Source organism: Callospermophilus lateralis, chromosome 9, assembly GCF_048772815.1.
Source record: "Callospermophilus lateralis isolate mCalLat2 chromosome 9, mCalLat2.hap1, whole genome shotgun sequence".
Classification (NCBI taxonomy): Eukaryota; Metazoa; Chordata; class Mammalia; order Rodentia; family Sciuridae; genus Callospermophilus; species Callospermophilus lateralis.
This window is the reverse complement of record NC_135313.1, coordinates 9,395,865-9,417,582: the sequence shown is the minus strand read 5'-3', so window position 1 is coordinate 9,417,582 and position 21,718 is coordinate 9,395,865. Positions and strand designations below refer to the sequence as shown.

Here is a 21,718-nt window from a genome sequence, read left to right as displayed (position 1 = left end):
TTTCTTCAGCCACTCCCTAAATGACCTTCCTAAAAAATTTTTTAAAAAAATAATAACAAGGCTGTATAATATATAATGCAAATCCCAAAAGCCAAAGCTAGAATCTTCTTACTAGTGGTATGATCTTGGGAAAGGTGCTCACTTATTCCTTGGCTTTAATTTCCTTGCCTTGAATGGTGTGGACTCCTAGGGTTAAATAAGATGGTACATGGTGTCCCAGAAAGGTCGGTCCTCTTTGCTGTGAGGGGTGATTCTGGGAAACCTCAATCTGCCTATACATTCAGAGTTTGTGGCTAAGGAAACTGGAAGGCCTGTTAGTCAACCTCTAGAACATGATCCAATTTCACTTTTTCATGAGTCCCTCAGCGGGGTGCCTCTGGAACCAGGAAGTGCTCACACACTGCTCTTTAAACATGCAGAGTGACTGGGCCACCACGTGAGGCTGGTGAAGGAAGATGAAGTCCTGGCACAAACGGCTGAGAGATGCAGGCAGGAGCGTCCCCGAGATCTCTGCCTGGGCTCAGGACAGACTGCTCAAACTATGTGTTGACAGCGAGCCCGTGTGTGACCAGGCACTGTGCCAGGTGTCTGACTAGACTCAGCTCTCACATCAACCCTGTACATACTATTATTTCTTCATATTCAGGCAGGGGATGAGGCACAGAAAGACCAAGTAAATCACCTGAGATTACACAGCTAGTAAAAGGCAGAGATGGTATGTAGACACAGTCTAATCCCAAATACAAGATCCCAAGCAATACTCTGCTGTAACAATCCACGTCTGGGGTGTAGCAGAAAGGCCCAGAACAGGGAAACAGGTGCTCCAGGATCTTGCCCAAATTCTCACTGACTACGTGTGAGAGAAGTTGTTGTCCTTATATCCATTTCCCAACTTCCCTCAGTCATAGAACATCTGCTCCCATCGCAGAATAATGATGACATTTACCAGTTTCTCCTGCAGCTACATATGGACCAGTGATTCCATCCAGGACAGCGAGGTGCAAGTGGGAATGTCCTGAGACCATTTCTGAGGAAACGTAAGACATGTGGCATGAACCCTCTGCTCTTTTACTTTTGTCCTTCACCCACCCCACTGTCGGGGTTACGGGCGTCATGACTGAGATTTTACTACGTTTGGTTGGCAAATATCCACACACAGACAGAATGCTCAGTGAACCCCAGAAAGGAAAAATTCAAAGAAAACACTCGAGAATATCCTAGTCAAACTGATGAAAATGGAGGGGGGAAAACAGAGCAAGAGCACAAATACTAAAAGGCGACAGTACATACATTCACAACACATACATTCACAATGACAAATGACTTGTCACTGGGGTGTACGGAAGCAAAAGATGTGACATCTTTGAGAAAAATAAATCTGTCTACTAGAATTCTACTTCCAAGGAAAATTATGAGGGTAAATTAAGATATTTTCTGATAAAGAATAGCTGAAAGAATTTGTTTCCAGCAGAGCTATCCACACAACAAAATATCAAAGAAAGTAATTTAAGTTGAATGGAAGTGCAATAAATGGAAACTCAGATCTTCAAGAAGAAATGAGGAGCACTGGAAATGGTACATTTAGCAGGTAAATATTAATTATTTTCTTTTATTAATTTCTTTTAAAATAACAGTTAAAAGCAGAAATACAAACATGCTTTAGTCCTCAGGGAAGCCACTAGAAACAAAAGAGAAACAACCACAAAATTAAAAAAGAACAAAAAATCTACAGTATAGCTACAAATCCAACTGAGGAAATACAATATTTTTAAGATGCTCTCTTTACCCCAAAAAAATTTAGCAAAGGAATAGATAGATAGATAGATGGATAGATAAAGATAAAATAAATGGCAATGACTTAGAGTTAGATCCAACACATCAATAATTACATTGAATGTAAATGGACCAACATTCTAATTCAAAAGAAGAAATTGTCAAACTGTATTAGAAAAAGTAAAACCTATTATCTATTCTCCAAAAGAACATTTTAAATATAAAGATGGAGGCAAAAAATGGGGAAAACATGAAAAAGAAAGGTTAAGAAAGCTGATATGGCTCTTTTAATAACAGAGAAGTAGACTTCAAGACTAGTTGTGTTTTCAGACATAAAAGAGATGTCTAATATGAAAAGTAGGCAATCCACCAGGAAGATTTAACTGTCCTAAATGTGTAAATACCTAATAAGATAGCTTCAAGATACCTGAAAGAAAAAACTGCAGTAGAAACAGAAATCATTAGAGAAGGACCGTTTTTCAGTAACTGGTAGACTAAATGGACAAAATGAGTTATTGTATGCAAAATTTGAATAATGTATTCCTTTCATGTGTACATGATACAAGTCAATCATTTCAATAGGTATAGAAAAATCATAGACAAAATTTAATATCCATTCATTATTTTTAAAAAAGAAAACACTCTCAGCAAACTAAAATAGGAGGTAATTTACTCCATCTTATAGACATATACAAAAAACTTACAGTAACATCCATATTTAATTATGTAATAACAAATACTTATTCCTTAAGATAGAGAACAAAGTAAGGCTGTATATTTCAGCAACATTTCACAGAAGTTTTGCTACATACAGTCAGGCAAGTAAAAAAGATAAAGCATGTAAAGGGAAAATAATCAAGATTCTTATTATTTGCCAATCTATTATTTTATATGATGAAAATACAAAAAAAAAAAAGCAAAAATTGTGGAAACTAGCTGGCATAGTAGTACATGCCAGTAATCCTAGTGACTCAGGAGGGTGAGGCAGGAAGATTGCAAGTTTGAGGTCAGACTGGGCAACTTAGTGCAACCCTTTCTCAAAATAAATTAAAAAGGATTGGAGGTCTGTGCTCTATATGTGTAAGATGAATTGTAATGCATTCTGTTGTCATATATAACAAATTAAAAATTTTTTTAAAAAAGGATTGGAGGTATAGCTCAGTGGTAGAGCACCCCTGGGTTAAATTCCCAGTTCCAAAAAATAAAAAATTATGGAAACTAATAAGTAAATTTAGCAAAGTATCAGGATACAAAGTCACTATAAAAAATCAATTGTATTTCTATTCACTAGCAATAAGAAACTGAAAAATGTTAACAATTTAATTGTCCTTTATAAATAGTATCAAAAAAGATAAAACAGAAGTAAGTTTAACAAAAGATATGCAAGACCTCTACACTGAAAACTACAAAACATTAAAAACTCCCAAAAAATGAGGAGATATACCATGTTCATGGATCAGAAGTCTTGAAATTGTTAAGATGTAAATTCATCCCAAACTGACTTACTTCCATATCTGTCATTTGAGGTTTCTATTATTTGACACTAAATCAAACTCTAGTTGATAAACTATGTCATTCCAATCGAGTAACTAGCTTTTATATGTCTCAACTTCCTCATTTGTCTCATTTCCTCAAATAAAAGGACAGCTATACACATCAAGTGGTTTTAGCTATACTTTGAGAAAGAGAAAGAGAATGCAAATTCACAGCATTAAAGTAATAACACATATTAACCAGGTTATAATTAGACAGGACACCATGCTGCAAGATTTCAGGTCATCTGTAGCCGAGACTCAGTCAGAACAGAATTCATCTTTCCAAGACAGACTAAAAATGAACCAAGATTTTCCATCATTGTGTCTTCTCCCTTTCCTTCTTCTCCCCACTTTCACTCTCAATGTATAGACACAGACATACATTATGTAAAGAGTTGTAAACTTCATCTCCAATGATAGGAACCACTCTGCTTTGTTCTGTTTGAAATATGATGTTATGACCTAAATTAGATTATTTTAGATATCCTTGGGTAAGGTTTCTATTTTTAGTAACATAACCCTTTAAGATCTTTGCTTGGTTAGTGAATAAATAATAAACCCCCTTGCAGAAACCAAAGTTGTTATTGTGGCAAAAGCAAGAGTGATGGAAAACAAACATTCAAGCACTGCCATGGACACATTCAAACTCCCCAAACATGAAGAGCTGTGTATTAAGAACAAATGCAATGGAGTTTTGTGGAATACTGTAAGCTAAGTAATGAATATAATAGTAGTGCTTCTGAACTGACTACAGATTTAAGAAACTATAATAGGAGAATAATATGTAGTATTAACTAGATGGTCGTGAGACAATATATTCAGATGTACAATCTTCTTTGAAGAGTAGGAGATGAAAAACTGTTTGATAATGTTAACCAAAAAGTGCAAAGAGAATGATGAATTCTGCAATATGTATTATAGGGAGTAGTTTATTTCAAGTTGTACAGATCTCAGAGGATGCACATCAGGAAATGTCAGAAAGAAAATACAATAGATACAGAGAAAAACTGGATCTCAATCATATGGAAGCAATGTCAGCAGTCAAGAGATTTAAAACAACTGATTATAATAATGATATGATAATTAGGAAAGGTTGAAAGATTTGAGGATCAAAATGGAAAATAAATAAAATAGAACTACAAAAGAAACCTACTAAGGATTGAGGGGTTAATACAAAAAATATATAATTTAGCTACTTGACTATTACTTCAAATTTCATATTTGAACCAATATTTATATGAACATGCCTGCTGAATATTTATTAGGTAAATAAAAAGAAAACATCCTTGAGGAATATGCATCTTGAAAATCAGATAGTGAAGACCAAAAAATATATTACCAAAAGATTTTAAATTATGAGACAATGAAATCACTCTGTATATTGTCAGAAAGCTATCTAGATGTCAGGAATTTATGCAACATTCATAAGGGAAAATATGGAATAAAGTGATACTGGCAATTTTGCTGACAATGTAAAACAATTCACATGGAAGAAATAATGTATATAGGCATTTAAAATTCATGATTTTGCTGCCTTGGCAAACGGTTTGAGTCAAAACCTGTCGCCCATCCTGATGGTTTCCTCTCTCAGCTCCAATGTCCAACCAATCCGTCAGCGGATCTCACACTATATATCTATTTACATATATCATCTCCAAAATATATCTATTTCTATTCACTAGCAATAAGAAACTGAAAAATGTTAACAATTTAAATGTTAACAATTTAACTCAAACACTTTGTTTCATCTCAACTGCCACCATCCTAGCCAAAGTCACAAATTATTTCTCCCCTAATACAACCATTTCCTCTGACAACACTCCTGTTCCAGCTTACCCCTGCGACCAAGTCTCCAAAGAGCAATGACAATAATTTTCTCAAAATGTAAACATGATCATGCTTCCAATTGTTCCTAGAATAAAATTTGATCTTCCTTCCCTGGACAGGCCTTGTGTGCTCTGACCCCAGCTGAGCAGTCTAAGCCTCATTCTAGCAGCTGGCCCCAGGGGTCACCATTCAGTTCCCAGAAATAACAAGCCATTGCTAAGGTCCTGCTACAGGCTGTTTCCACTGCCTGAAAATTCCCCCTCCTGCCTGCTTACAAACCTGGCTCCTTCTTAGGTATTAATTCTCAGCTTAAATGTCAAACAGCTGGGCCTTCCCTGGTCACCCCCAGCTAGGCGTATATCCCTATATCCTGCTCACCACCTTCATAGCATCTCTGTTCACTGGTGATGGTACAGGTTCACCTATCATCCATGCCCACTCCCAAGGAGGCCAGGGACTTCCTGAAGGAGCAGCCACATTGCTTCCTCGTCACTGAGCCTCAGCACCCAGCATCGTACCTAAGCTGTGGGAGGCCCTTAGTGAATATTTGTGGAATAAATGAAAGGATGAATCAATGGATCAGTGACAGAATACATTCTAACAGATTTGTTACACAACAGAAGAGTTAGAAGAAACATTGAAAAACACAGACTAGGTCTTAAAAGTGGCAATGAGGAAATATGAACGGGTTGAATATTAGTCATTATATATATTAATTACAGATACATAGATGAATAGTTACTGAATCAAGGTGAAGCTAGAAAATTGAGTTCTGAGATTCCCAAGCAGCACAGTGATGCAAGGAGAAAAGCTTTGACTTTTAAAGAGCTCATCCTTATCGGGGAGTCCACAAGGACAGGTCTGAGAGGGAAAAGAACAACAGGACAAGGTGATCTTTTCTTACTTTTCTTTCTGCAAACACAATTCCAGTGGCAGGAAGAGCTGCTGATGTGGGCTCCAAGTGTGGCAATGATTCAAAAGAAAGAAGAGCTGGGCTTTGCCCCGGACCTCAGAGACAGCCTGAGGAAGAGCAGTGACAGTACATCAGAGAAGGGGTTTTGGCTGGTGCTTCTGGAAAAGTTAATTGGGAGCACATTTGCTGTAGTTCTAAGAAAGCAGACAGTTATGTAAGATAAAGAGAAGGGCACATCGCAGAAAATCAATCACAAAGCCATCAGATGTGAAAGATCCAATAGGGTTACAGTTAAAAGGTGACTTTTAATTCGTAAGAAGGTTAATTTGAGAAACAAACAAACAAACAAACAAAAAAAAAACACCTTTAGGACTTTTCCTAGAACAGAAACACAAACTTAGAGCTAAGGTAGAAAAATGAAAACTAACTGGAAAAAGTCAGAGGAAAGTTAAATCAACTCTTCCCCAGTTTACACTAAATAGATAAAAGGGCAGAAGAGATGAAACTTAAAATATATAGTTATGTTAAAAAATAAAAATAATTGGTTATTGGCCCTGGAAATTCAGAGGTTTAGGCCAAAGCTCTGCATTTTCCTTAGGTGGTTTGTTCACTAACCTATCCTAATTGAGACCAATCACGTATCAGCCGTTGCAAGATCCTACATTCTGGAAAACAGAAAGATAAACAAGGAAACAGACACCATCGGCTAGCACTACCAGCTGTTGGACAGGTCGGGGGTCATGAGGTTTGGGGGCTGTGTTAAATAATGCAGTCAGGGAGACCTGGAGGATGCGGGGGGCGGGTGAGGGTCAGAGGAAGGTTTCCAACAACAGGGGGTTGGGGAGCAAGGCCCCAAGTAGCATCGACTTTAGGGTGAATGGTACCCCCTAGAGGACCATTTCCAAGCCCTTGGTGCGTTTGAGAACAGAGAAGCCAGTGGCTGAGGAGAGGGGAGAGGAGACAGTGGAGGTAATCACAGCCGAGTCGGCCCTCACCACACTTTGGACAGAAATCACAGCTTTGAGGGGTGGGAAGGAAAGCGTATCAGCTACATTTCTAGATGGTTTGCTTTTCTTCATCCTCCCTCCCAGAGACTCTCCCATCCAGTGGCACCCTAGACATCAAGCTGACCAAAAACTGGCCCAAAGCCTGCTCATGCACCCTCTGTCCTACTGCTTCTCCTCACAGACAGACCTGCTCACCTTCTCCATCTCCACGGCCAACACTGATCCCCTCCGCACAGCAGCTCACCAAGACAAGGGCGACCGATTCCTGACGTTCTCCAATTCTTGTCCTCCTTCGATTTATTCTTTCTCCTCCCAACACAGTAATTTCTCCCAAGTGTTCAAATTCTTCCCTTCCCCTTCCAAACCCACTCAAGCTGCCCTCCTGCAGACTCTCCGGTGACATCCAGTCCCTTCACTGGGCTGTTGAAAGGGCTGCCTGGGCCGATGTCTTCCCTCTCAGCCTTACACCTTCCCCATCTCATTCTGCACTGGGTTCTGCTGGACTCCACCCTGCTCCCCCCTGTAGATCTGTTTAAACCTCGCTTCCCTGGAAATCCTTCCTGACACTCTCTCCAACCCCCACCTGGGTGAGAGGGGTCAACTTAAAAGAGCCCTGCCCCATCCCTCATCCTCCTGTCCACCTGTCTCTCATGGTCACTGTCCACAAGACCCATGAGGCCAAGCCAAGTCTGTCTGGTGACTGCCACCGTAACTGCCACAAGGAAGGCGACCCACAAACAGTGTGTGAGTGATTAGATCTTTCATTAAATGCATTGTGGCACATTCATGTGATGGAATAAAGCTCAGCCATTAATAACACTTCTTCTGGAAAAAAAAATTAACAGTGTGGAAGAACATTTAGGACACATTGTTCAGTAAAGCAGCTCATTGCAGAAGAAAATGCACAGGAAGATCCAATTCTAGGTGTCCTGAAAAGGGCATTATAAAGGGGACTTCAAAGATGTTCACCTAAAATCCAAAGTAACTCTCTCTTGGGGATGGAATCCTAGGAACTTTTCTTTTTTTCTTTGAGCTCATTTGAGCACAGACTTCAGTAATTGAGGGAAAATGCTAAAAATGACTTAAAGTGCATAATGTCCTGGCCTGTGACAGACCAGCAGCCCATGGTCAAATGCAGTCAAATGGCCAGTGGCTAATGAATAATCCCATGTGGATGCCCTGGGTCATAGTGACTGGAAATACCACTTGGTGTGGACTGTTTGGGATTTGAAAGTGAGAAGGGGACTCTAAAAGTGACAAATTCTTCCTGTAAACTACAATCGAACCTAAATGGGACGACTGAAAAGAACAGTGGGAGAATGCCTGTCTGGAGAAAGAGGTGAGCAGAAGTGTAAGTGTCTTCAACTGCCTTCTGCCTCTGGGACATTAGGTCAGGGGAGACGAATTTAGGTTGGAAAAACAGAGCCAGAGAGAGGTTTATTTAACCAAAGCTAAAATCTGATGAAGTCATTAGCAGAACATACTTTGACTTGGGGGCTTCACGTCTGGTCTCCTTCCTCGCAGGTTGAGTCTGAGCTTCAACCTTAGGAAGCTTTCAGGAGTCACAACCCAGACCTGGACGGTTCCGAATGAGACCCAGAACTGCATCCCATAACATTCTAATCCACATGAAGGACAAAAATGTCACTCCAGCCTTCTCCACTGTTGTGGTCTAAAGAGGGATGTGTGTAAGAAGACAGATTCTGCTGCTGCAGAGAAAAATAAAAATTCTCTTTACTTTTTTTCATTTCTATTGTAAGGGATTTTGTTGTATTTAAGAACAATGTCCTGTTTCTGGTATAGAGAAAAAAGTGTTCCCACAGTCAGGCCTTCCCACAAAGGACAACTATAAACTCCAGACCCAAAACAAGACCCACAACCACAAAGCTCTGCAGGGAGGCAGAGCAGGCACGTTTGGGAGGGAGACCAGTTGGAGGCAGCCTGGGGCAAGTTTTGTGTTTGACCTTCAAGGGAGGCCATAGCTATGACTGTGACCTGGGAGCCTCAGACACTAACACTGAAGTTGCGTGTGAGTGTGTGTGTGTGTGTGTAGGGTGGTGGAGGGTAACGGGATTGAATCCAGGGTCTCATGCACACCAGGAAGTGGTCCTGCTACTGAGCTGCATCCCCAACACTTTTTTTTTGTTTGTTTTGAGACAGGGTCTTACTAAGTTGCCTAGGCTGGCCTCAAACTTGTGGTCCTTCTGCCCCAGCCTCCTGAGTGGCTGGGGTCACATTCATACACCATTGTGCCCTGCTTTAAAGTTGTACCTTCTGTCGATAGGAACCCAGTGAAGGAACCTGGGACAGCTTCACCATGAGAAGTGAGGGAGGGTCTTGGGGAAGAAGAGAACCAGAGAAGGGGACCCCTAAATTCTGCAAGTCTTGCCTGGCCCAAGCCTCTGGATGACCCCAAACCAAGCATGCATGGGGCACTGACGACAGACAAAAGAGGTCCAAGGCTCCTCCCTGCTGTCACGACTGGGTTGCAATGAGGCTAGCCACAGGGAGCCACCTGTCTACTTTATTAATTGTTGATTAATCCATGTTGGCTATAGGACTGTCCTCCTGTTTAGAGTGTTTTTGTTGGAACAAGTTGGAGTTATCTACCCATACATTCACTGAAAAAATGTCTCTCATGCACCTAAATGCTGAGCACTCTAAGAGACACAAGAACACTTAGCATCGCTGCCCACAGGGAGCTTAGAGTCCACCAAGGGACATTGGAGGTGCATCCACACAGCTCTCAGAGGGGACTGTACATGATCAGGGAGAACCTGCTGCGCATAGAGAACGTGGACCTCAGAGTCAAATGAGGATTTACATCCTGGGTCCACTAGGGCCTTCGGGCCTCTTGATTCACCTGTGAAACGAAGCAATAACATCTCCCTGTACGGCTGTCACAGTGATGAACAGTGACAGGTATCAATCACTTGTGCTCTGTTAGGCACTATTCTAAACACGTAAACTCAGAGTTCACTAAAACCTTAGAACAACCCCATTAGATAGGTTCTAATAGTACTTCACTCTATAGGAGGGGACAACGAGGCAAGGAGAATTAAAGTAACTTGCCCAAGGTCACCAGGTACTAAGTGATGGAGATAGCAAAGTCTACTTGAGCTTCAGTTGTTGACCACAAAATCACACTGAATAGGAACTTCAAAGGGCAAACACAGTATTCAGCACACGAAGAGCACTCAACCATCGACAGATGTCATCAGTGCTGTCATTGTCACTGCTGGTGCTCTTGTTATCGTATGAGCCATAAGAAAAACACAGTGGTTGAAGTTCAGACATACACCTGGATTTTACAGCTAAGAAGTTGTAAGAATGCTAAAGAATCGTCCTGTGCAGATCTGGACACACACCTTGAAAACTCCGAAATTTGTGTTTATCTGTGAAGCGTATCCTCTTTTTATAAAGAAAAACATCAATATGTGGTTATTTCTTTGTTTGTTCATCACATGGTCAAACTGCCACCTGCAGGTTCCCTCAGGAAGAGGTGCAGAAGCTGAGGCAGGAGCCCGGCCACCCTGAGAGAGAGCAGCTGCTTCCCCAATGCTAACGGGGAATTCCCTGCAGAAGGTCTACTTAAACTCTGTCAGAGAGACTGTGCTGTGTGTAAGAAAGGAAAGGAAGACAGAAAATATGAACTAAGTCATAAGACAAAAATTCACCAGCCCACAGCAAGGAGTCATCAAATCGCACTGGCACTTATACATCTTCACACTCCGGTTTGGTCCCTAAAAGGTGAAAGAACGCACCATGTGGAGCACCCTGCATCTCAGCGGCTCAGACTCCTGGATGGGGAGGTGATCCAGAGACAATGGCCAGTTTTAAAAGAGGAACAGCATTTCAGTTGGGCCTGTTCATTTTATGAGGACACGTGGTGTGTTTCTGAGGTAAGTGCACAGTGTTGCTGGGTTGTGAGAGAGTGCTCTCGTGGAGGTCACACATGTGAGACACTGCAATACAGATCCCACAACTACGGGAAGCCCAGACCTCATGTGATGAGGTCACATGCCTTGTTTTGGAACAATACACATTATTTCAGAGATAACTTTTATGACATGTGTGTTATTGCCTGTAAATCCCTTTAAGATGAAAAGTGTTACCACTGAAATCTGAGTTAGACAGGAGGATTCCCAAGGCTATAAAATGCAGGAAAACCAAATAGTTTGGATAAACCCTTGGAGCTCGTTGATTTAACCTACAGGACCTTTGGGCCAACATGAAGATTTAAACTGCAGGCCTTCTCTTTTGTCTATAAACATGACTTGAAGCAAGATGGATTTATTGACTCAGCCAGAGGCTCCCAAGCTGACATACCTGAACCAAAGACTTTGAGGAATAAGGGCCCTGAAGGTAACAGTCAGCTGTCACCATTTTACAACCAGAAAATGAAGGCTGGAGGAGATAAAAATTACGTGACCCACTCAGGAGATGCAACTGTTTAATCATGATGCAACATGATGGCTGACCTTAGGCAGCTCTTGGTCTTTGCCATGCGGAGAGCTTTGTCTTTTCTTTACACCAACTTGGTATGCAGTGTACACTAGCATCCCCATTTGAGTAACTGAGAAAAATGAGCCTCAGAGAAGTAGGGGAGTTTGACACAAGAAGCTGGTGCAGACTTCAGACCTAAACAATGTAGTTTAAAACCCACATTCCAAACCTCTCCACTCTGCAGCTTCATCAGTGGGCCAGCCTTGGGGCTCCACACTGGCCGCGGGGTTTTCTGTGCTCAAAGAGCTTCAGGATCCCATAGCCAAGCTGACGCCATGCTCTGGCAGTTTCAGGACAGAGAGGATGGGTCCCCAGGCTCTGCAACACTTCCCTGCACCACCCCAGGGCGAGGCAGACCACCAAATGCCACGTATCCACCCTCCCAGCTGGAAAATGTTTCATTTTAAAACATTTTAGCATTTAAAATGTTAAAGTTTTTGAATATATTGGATAAATAATATTTCCCAGAACAGACCATGAAGCCCATATTCTTGCTTTGGTCTCTGACTGCCAGGTGCCTTCTGTAGCAGGTAGATGCCAGGAGGTGAGTCCAAGCTAGGCACAACGAAAATGGTGCACCTGCAGAACTGAGAGATGCCCTACTGCTTTGTCTTTATTGGTTCCCTTTATTAATTCATCATCACCCCAGGGCGGGGTAATGATGGTGTCTGGATAGTAGTGTTCAGATTTTATTCACATATATATTTAAATATATTCATATATATGCATGTGTGTATGTGTATAATATTATTATAATGTATGTTACACATCACAATATGATTATAATATCATTATATGGTATATATAACACATATCCTTTATTATAATACTATATATTTAAATGTCAATACATACACACACACGTGTGTTCTCACACATACACACACATTTTTTTAGGTGGGGATCTCAGATTGGCCTCAGACTTTTAATCTTCCTGCCTTAGCCTCTTGAATAGCTGGGATTACAAGTGCACACCACCTCACCCAGCTATATATTCATATATTTAAGTATACATATTCAAATGCCAATGTGCAGTGATACTAAGTACACATAGAAATCTTTAGAATTTAAATGCATTTAGTTTAAAATTTTAAGGATCACAAAGTTCCAAATTAAACATAAAGACAACCTAAGGGTAAGGAAGACATTTAAAAGCAGTAACCGCGGGTTCCAGGAACTTATCTTTGTTGCTGTGATCGTTCAGTAAGGTAGGAAAATACACGTGACATTTTTACTTTTATGTTTTATTGCCCCCATTGCAACCAGAATCTGGAACGACACTTCTCAAATATGAGTCCAGTGAAAGTAAATTAGAAATTCAAAGAAAAGCCAGATGAAGGGCGAAACCTAGATGTGGAAGAAGAACAGATATCTCCTGGGGGATGGGGACCGATGAGCAATGACCGATGACCTCATGGAGCTCTCAGGTGTAACCTTGAACTCTGGGCAAGACTCAGTACCCAGGAAGGACTCTGAGGACCTGCCCAAATGAGATGGAAAAGGACCCTCAGAGGAACAAGGATGGAGGTGAATGGACAGAAGCGCTGGGATATGAACATGCAGTGCTGAAAGCAGCATCCAGGCAGTTCCGACAGCTTGCTGGCCTTGGAAAGATTGCTGTAAAGGATGCCACTGTCCTTACCCAGATGTACAGATACAGGAAAGAAACACCTCAAGAGACCAGATGCCTGGGTCTCAATTTCTGGCTATATGGCCTCAGGCAAGTTATTTGCTGTATTGGGCCTCAGTTTTCCTGTCTGTTAAGTGGAAACATTAATAATGTTCCCTGCATAGAAGTATCATGAGGATCAAATTAGTAGGCAGAGTGAGAGATCTAAGGGTTGGACTTTGTTTACCCAATATTAACTAACCTGTGCTAACACAGAACATGATCTGTATGTAGCTAGGGTTATTGGAGCAGGTGAGGGCAGATGAATAAAGTTCATTTCCTTCTCTCAGGAATGGCTCAGAGAAATGGAGACACAGAATCAACACCAGTGTTATGGTTTGGATGTGAGGTGTCCCTCCAAAGCTCACATGTGAAACAATGCAAGAAGGTTCCGAGGAAAAATGATTGGGTTATGAGAGCCTTCACCCAATCTGTGAATTAATCACTGATAGGGATTAACTGAGTGGTGTGGCTGGAGGAAGTGGGAATCGGGGCGTGGCTAAGGCGTATATATTTTGTATCTGGAGAGTGAAGTCTTTCTCTGCTTCCCGACCACCATGTGAGCTGCTTCCCGTCGCCACACTCTTGCCATGATGCCCTGCCTCCCCTTGAGCCCTGAGGAATGGAGCCTGCTGTCCAGGGTCTAAGACCTCTACAATTGTTCTGATCAGGTCCTTTAGTCACAGCAGTGAAAAAGCCAACTAAAACAACCAGGGTGCAGAGAGGAGTGGGGCGGAAGCAGGAGGGTCAGGGCTCAGAGCTCCACAACAGTCTGACAATTTGAGGCAATTTTCAAACTTGCTCTCAGAGTGTGGCTGACGGGAGAGAGCTCCTGGAGACACGGGGGCTCTTTTCAAAGGGCGAGATGTTCTGTCAGCTTAGTTCCTACAAGGGCTACCCTACCACAGGCCCCAGCTCCTGCTGGGGAGCTTCAAACCCTTGGCTAGGAGTCCTTCAAAGGGTGACTAAACCCCTGCTGGTCTTCCACAGAGGGAGACCTCCCAATGAAGGACTTCACAGAAACTGCCATCCACTCCCTGGGAAAGCACTGCATTTCCTCTGAGCTTTCTCTAGGCAGCCTGGAGGGGCGGAGAGGCCACTGCATACAGGAGAAGGCCCAAGAAACCCCGTCACTCCCAGGTTCAAGTGACACTCCAAGGCCTGGGTGCTGTGCTTAGCCTTGGCCAGCACTTCTTCCAGAGTCACCCCACACCTGCCTCCCTGGCATCTCCATGCGGACAGCAAAGAGCCCCCAAACCCAACATAACCAAAACAGAGCCCGGCTCCGTTTTTCTGCTTCTCCCCAAACAGAACAACCAACTGAAAGGTGGCAAAGCACTACCACCTCGTCCCCTCAGCCGCCACACCCCATCCTTTTCTAGATCCTGTCTACTTTACCCTCCAAGTTCTCTTGAATCTAGCGGCTTCCCGCCTGGTCCGATTCTATCCTTCTGTTCCAAGGAGCTCTGTGCTGTATGTTCTGCACTGCCACTCTGTCCTCAGCCTTTTCTCTTATTTCCTCTCATCTCTCACCCATTTATGCTCCACACTGTTACTGAATGAATGTTTCAAATTCCCTGTTTAAATGTATCAATGGTTTAATAGTAATAACTGTAATGAAGAAAACAGCGAACATGTAACTGAGCAGGTAGCCGGATACTCTCCTAAGCCCTCTGTCTGCATCATCCCTTGGAATCAATACTCTGACTTGTGAACCAAGCATTATCACCTCCCCCATTTTACAGATTGAAGCCCCGAGGCACTAAGAGGTGGATCACTTGCCCATGAACCAAACCTGGTGAGTAAGTGGTGGAACTGGACCTCAAACTTAAGCCTCTGACTCCCTCCCTCCTTCCAGACTGAAGATGAAGGGCCGCCCTCTGCCCCATCAGGCCCCACTAGCCTGCCCTGCCCCTTTGACCTGTGCCACCATGTCCCCGTCTTCCTAGCTTAGCCACACCTTCAACCATACCATCTCCTCCCTCTCTTCTTTCAGGATTTTGGCACATAGGAGTCTCTTCTAACCCTCAAGGCTCAGCAGATCCCTTCTGTACATCTCTGAGGCACCAACTGCATGCAATTATATACTTTTGCCAACCATTAAATCCTAGGACCTAACACAGCACCTGGCATATAGCAAGTGCTCAGAAAATCTCTACCAACTACAAAAGGAAGTATGAGTGGAAGCAAAACTCCTAGCTTCTACTTCAAGGGTCACCATTTATATGAGTAGATTTTGTACAATGTCCCCCATCTCTGAGCCTCTGGGAACCATTGTAATTTTCTAGTAAAAATCAAAGCAATATTAATAATAAAGCACTTGGAGTCATCCAAACTCTTTCACAAAAAAATCCCTTTGGATCCCACAATGACCCTGAAGACTGCCCTTGACCAAACAGCAAGGTTGCCACCAGAGGTAGGTGGCAACTGACTCATCAAGGGTGTGACAAAGCTCTGAAGCAGTGCAGCAAGATCAGAAGTGAGTGGCCGTGGTGCTGCCTGCTCGGCCACTGAGTCCTTCAAAGGGTGACTAAACCCTGCTGGTCTTCCACACAGGGAGACCTCCCTCCGTGACTGTCCAGGCTTTCCCACTTGTTTGCCTGTGTTCAAAAGAAAGCTGGGGTGGGGGATAGGGTCCATCACCATGGTGACCACAGGGACCCACACAGAGGGGGACACTGGGGGCACCACAGCCATCCTGCCCTGCCCCAACCTCAGCCCCAGCCTCTGCACAGAAGCTGGGAGATGGGAGTCTGCCCTTCTTTAGTGAACACTCATTTCTCCAAACATTAAAGAGTGTGGGGGTGGGGTCGGGGGCTGGGTCATGGCTCAGTGGCAGAGTGCTTGCCTCACACGTGTGAGACACTGGGTTCGATCCTCAGCACCACATAAAAATAAAGAAATAACATGAAGGTGTTGCGTCCATCTATGACTAATAATAAAAAATAAAGAGCACGAGGAGTTGCTGGTCACAGGAGCAGCTTCTGGGGACCCAAGCACTTGCAAGGCGATGGCCTCTTATAAACACCAATCCGGTCATGTCATGGTTTAGGGTAGGTGTCCCCCAAAAGCTCAATGTGAGACAGTGCAGGGAAGTTTAGAGGTGAAAGGAGTGGGTTATGAGAGGTCTGACCTAGTCCGTGGATTCATCTCCTGCGTGGTATCTGTAGGCAGGTAGGGTGTGGCTGGAGGAGGTGGGTCACTGGGGGCCTTGGGGTTTATATATTGTCCCCGAGGGGCACTCTCTCCTTGCCATGTCCCCAGCTGCTTTCCTCCACCACACACTTCTGCCATGATGATCTGCCTCACCCCAGGCCCTGAGGAGTGGAGCTGGCTGGCTGTGGACTCAGACCTCTGAAACCATGAGCCCCCAAAGAAACTTCCCCTCTAAAATTGTCCTTGTCAGGTCTTTCAGCCACATCAGCAATAAAACTGATTCACTCACACCGTCCACACCACTGCCCACCTCCACCCTCAGCCAGGGTGGTTTAGGGTAGGACCAGTGCCGAGGCACTGCCCCACACATTCAGGCTCCAGGCCTCATCTGGGCAGAGGGTGTGACTCTACTTGATGTAGCTGTCAATGTCAATTCTGTGGACCAGGAGCTTACACGGAGGTTTTAAGGGAAAAAACAACTCTAATGCTTACAACCCTGAAGGTTTAAAGTAATCCCTTCCATAGCATCCCCCCAAGCAGAAATGTGCAAGTTCATTCCCTGAACACCAGACCAGTACCTGCCTGTCATTATCTGTCCATTTCTTCAGGAGAAACAAACAGTAAAACTGTTTTTAAAAATAAAAACGGCCCCTAAAGATGTGGCTTTCCAGGTGACTTGAATTTTCTAAGACATTATAAAGTTGACATAAAAACTAAAGTAGGTGGACTTTATGTTGAATTCTTTATATGAACAGGTATCAAAAAAACAAATAATTTCTGGGCATGGTGATGCATACTTTTCATTCCACGGATTCTGGAAGCTGAGGCAGGAGGATCACAAATTTGAGACCAGCCTTAGCAATTCAGTGAGGCCCAAAGAAATTTAGAAAGCCGTTGTCTCAGAATAAAAAATAAAAAGGGCTGGGATGTGGTTCAGTGGTTGTTATGGTTTGGATGTGAGGTGTCCCCCCAAAGCTCATGTGTGAGATAATGCAAGAAGGTTCAGAGGAGAAATGATTGGGTTGTAGAAGTCTTAACCTAATCAGTGATTTAAACTCTGATGGGATTAACTGAGTGGTGGCTGAAGGCAGGTGGGGTGTGGCTGAAGGAAGTGGTTAACTGGGTGTGTGGCTATGGGTATATATTTTGTATCTGGCAAGCAGAGTCTCTCTTTCTGCCTCCTGGTCACCATGATGTGAGCTGTTTTCCTCCCCGACTCTCTCCGGCCATGATGTTCAGCCTCACCTTGAGCCCCAGGGAACAGAGCCCGCCTTCTATGGACTAAGATCTCTGAGACCATGAGCCTCAAATAAACTTTTCCCCCTCTATAATGTGCTGGTAGGATACTTTAGTCACAGCAGCAAAAAAAGCTGACTAAAACAGTGCTCAAGTACCTTTGGGTTCAATACCCTACCCCCCGGAAAAAAATGAAATAAGCTTACAAAATAGGAATCTTAACAAGTGAAATCAGAAAGAGACTCTATTACATCCTATTTCATTATAGAAATTAATTTCAATTCCTAAATAGAAGTCACTGAAATTCCTACATTATGTCTAATATTCAAACATAATCTTTCAAGTTATTGTAGCATAGTTTTTTTTAAAAAAAGAGTCATCTATTTTTACTTCACAATTGAAACAAAATAGAATGTTCATTTGTGCAGAGATTTTGGAAATTCAGAGTAGAAAGCTGATCAAGCTAATTTATGATTTAAAGTGGAAAAGGCCAAGCATCACTAGGATAATGAAGGGTTTTTACCTTCTGGACACTGGCAGGTGAATCCATTGAGACTAGACACGCACGTGGCTCCATTTCTGCACGGATCTAAGATGCAATAATCAATCTGGGACTGGCAGAGCTCTCCAGTATAACCTGTGCAAAACAAGAGGTGCATTTTAGGAAATGCGCTATTCCAGAACCTCCAGGAGCCACCCCCTGAATGGGTGGACTTAACTGGTACCCACCCAAGGATGCAGAAGCCTTGGCGCTAGTCTCTCAGCCACTCTTAGATATCTGTCATTTAGTTTTATAACAAGAAATAATCATAGCACTTTAGAATCCATTAAAAAAAAAAATCAGTTGCTTTGTAAAACTGTTTTCCTGCAAAAGAAGACTTTTCTCCAGGGTCTGTTTTATCTTGTCCCAGCCTCCAGAAGCTCAGATTGAATTCCAGCATCCCTGTCGACAGCTTCCTTCTGACTTGAGAATTTACAGTGCTCTGCTTGAAGCCAGTTAGCTGATGGCCACTTTCCCCTAGGTCACAGCAATACCTCTGTAAATGGCATTAGGAAAAGGTCTGGGTATTAAAATTTTGAATTTATAATATTTTAGAGCTAGAGGAACCCATCTGTTTTAATTCTGTGTCTTATCCCCTCATTTTAAAGATAAACAGATTGAGGCACTTATAATGCTAAGCACATTAATATATTATTCTTAATACTTATTTGAGTCATAAATCCGATTCTAAATTCTCTGTGAAGCCAGCCTCCCATGGTGATTTTGTTGGATAGTAACATAATCACATGCATGTGAACAGGAAATAAGGATGTAAATCTACTACTACACCTGGGGCCAAAAAGCTTTAAATAAATTCCATATTTTTTATTAATTGTGAAAACAAAGCCCTCCAGAGAGACAAGTTTAAAAAAAAAAAAACTAGCATACTAATATACTTCTCATCTTAAAGTGGTCAATGGTTTGAAAGAAAAATTGGAAACTACAGGACATGAAATCAAAAGGGGGGGGGAAAGCTGCTCTTAATTACGTTATTTAAGTGACAGGAGCATTAATACTATGGAGATGGTTTCTATCATAGATTTTTATGCAAGATATTTTCTAAATGATTATAATAATACTGCAACATTTTATATATTCCTACCATGGTTTTAACAACATAAAAAACTTTGTCTTTCTGAATTAATAGCTTTGAAAGGCTGTCATTAGCACTTGCATAAGAGATTTGCAAAGATAAATAAATGATATTAGATGAGAGATCATTTGCTTGAGCTTCAATTACCTGCCACACTAGTATAAATTACAGATTGTGGATTCATTTGCAATTCTGCTCCTCCTCTCATGGTGGAAAAAATTCTAGAAGATTCTAGCTAATTCAGGGGTACAAGAAGATGGGTAAGATAGGCCTGTGAGTTAAAAATTCCCTCTTTTAAAAATCCAGAACAGAATATTTTAATATGATAATACTATGCTAAGAATATATTTTCAAATGACATCTCTAAATTCAAAGTATAGGACAGTGAATTGTTTTTAAGAGGAATGCTAGAAATAATTTTAGCTAAAAATAATGGCTAATATTTATCATGGAGCACTTATTTTTTACCTATATATTGGCTCCTCCTCACGGTAACCCCCTAAGGTCACTCCCGTTTCACAAATAAGGAAACTGACTTTATTCACATAAAGTCATCCAGGAGTCACAGGCTTGTGTCCAGTCCCTTAAACATAACATCATACCTAAGGCACTAAGCATCGCTAACATCAACAAACATGGATGGAAAGAGTAGAAGAATAACACAGGCTTCTGTGGACTTCAAGTTTCCTTAAAGAAAATTGTGGCAACCACTTTCTTTGAATTTGTATTCAGGAATTTCAAACATAAACATAAACTGGAATGTGAACTTCACAAACTAATCACCTAGCTTCAATAATTATTGAAATATTAACATTCCTATGTTTAATTTCATCTGGTCTCCTCTTATGTTCATATTTTTCCCACATTTTTTAATGTGCTGGAGGTTTGACGTTGTCAGGATGGTTTGGGGGTCACACCAGCATTTAGTGAGTGAAGAGGTTGAAGTTTTTCACTCCTTGAGATGGACTTAGGCAATAGAGTTGTCACACTCAAAATGCCAAAAGTTCACCTCCAATAAGGAGCTCAGTCTGACATGAACACTATAATTACTACTTTTCTTTTCCCCTTAGTTTTCAAGTCTTTAAAGTTTCATTTGTTTGTTTGCTTGTTTGGTTTTAGTTTTGGTTTTGTTTTCTGCAGAATTTGTGTGTGTGTGTGTGTGTGTGTGTGTGTGTGTGTGTGTGTGAGAGAGAGAGAGAGAAGGAGAGAGAGAGAGAGACAGACAGACAGACAGACAGACAGACAAGGTCTCACTAAGTTGTAGAGGCTGATCTCCAATTTGCAATCCTCCTGCCCCAGCCTCCTGATTACAGGCTTGTGTACTGTGTGCCCAAATGTGTTAAAGATTTGAAAAGAATGAGACCATGGAACTGTGGTGGGAAAGACTAAGTGGAGTCACCAGACCACACTGGCATGTCTACAAGTTCGCTATTACTGCAGATGAAAAGCAATAATGGAGGAATGTGGGTGTGATGGTGGGGGGGCGAACAGGGAGGCAGGCTGGGGTGATGGGGTTGTAGGATCACAGGGCATCTTTTCTGTAGGTGAATCTTAGAGCAGTAGTTGGGGCCCTGCTGCTTGTCCCTACCTGGCTTATCAAGAGAATCCAGGCCTTGTTGTCGGCCTGGGCTGAGCTACTAGCTGGAGGTTCCAAATTTATTTATTATCCTCACCAGCTGAGGAGGCCATCTCTGGGAGGAGAAAGGCAAAGGACACGGAGCCTTGTGCATCCTGAGCCTGGATCAAGGAGCTCTCAAATATCAGCGAGTCCTTTCCTGAGCCCTAGGAGAGCGTGACTTGACCCAAGCTGTCAGATCATGTACACACCACGCTCTGGACTGGGAACCTAACACTTCCCACATCACCCTTTCTGCATCTTTTTTTTTTTAAATTCAGGCTCATAACTTAGGAGTCAACACAAAATGGGTGACTGTAGGAATTCAAGTTAAAATCGTGAAATCTTTGCCTAGGTTCTTCCTTCGATCTGGTTGAAAGTTGGTCTCTTCTCTGGGGAGTACAGTAACCATGCCAACCGTAAATATTTCCTTACTCTACTAAAGTAACGGAGGACCTTGGAGATGTGGAGGCAAGACTGCAAGTGCCAACTGCCACAGGTGGGAGAGGTGACGTGTGCAGCCGTTTCTGAGGGTCACGGAGGATGTGCTCTAGCACATATGCAAGTGGGCATTTCCCCCTCAAGGGTCCATGCCATAAATTTCCAAGTGGACAGTTGTCAAGGTATGGAGATAAACTCATAGACAGGCACAGACTTGTGCAGAAAAGATGTGACTGTCTGGTACGCTTTCCTGAAAATGCACAACGCTGACAACCTTCCTTCACTGTGGTTTTCAAATGAAAAACTCTGTACCTAAGACAGAGGTGAGAATCAGTAATTGCCCAAGTTCCCTCTCTTCCAGCTAGTGATGTGGCTCCTCCTGGCAGCCAGACTGTAAGCACGAATG

At 42.5% G+C, this 21,718-nt stretch overlaps 1 protein-coding gene across 1 annotated transcript in view; it reads right to left on the bottom strand.

Moving 5' to 3' along the window:
• The window catches only part of Dner (delta/notch like EGF repeat containing), a 291,292-nt gene that overhangs the window by 68,468 nt on the left and 201,106 nt on the right, over positions 1 to 21,718 (bottom strand). Inside the window, exon 7 of the mRNA XM_076866521.2 lies at positions 18,146 to 18,259. Coding sequence (XP_076722636.2) covers positions 18,146 to 18,259 — 114 coding nt within the window. The remainder of the gene's footprint in view (positions 1 to 18,145; positions 18,260 to 21,718) is intronic.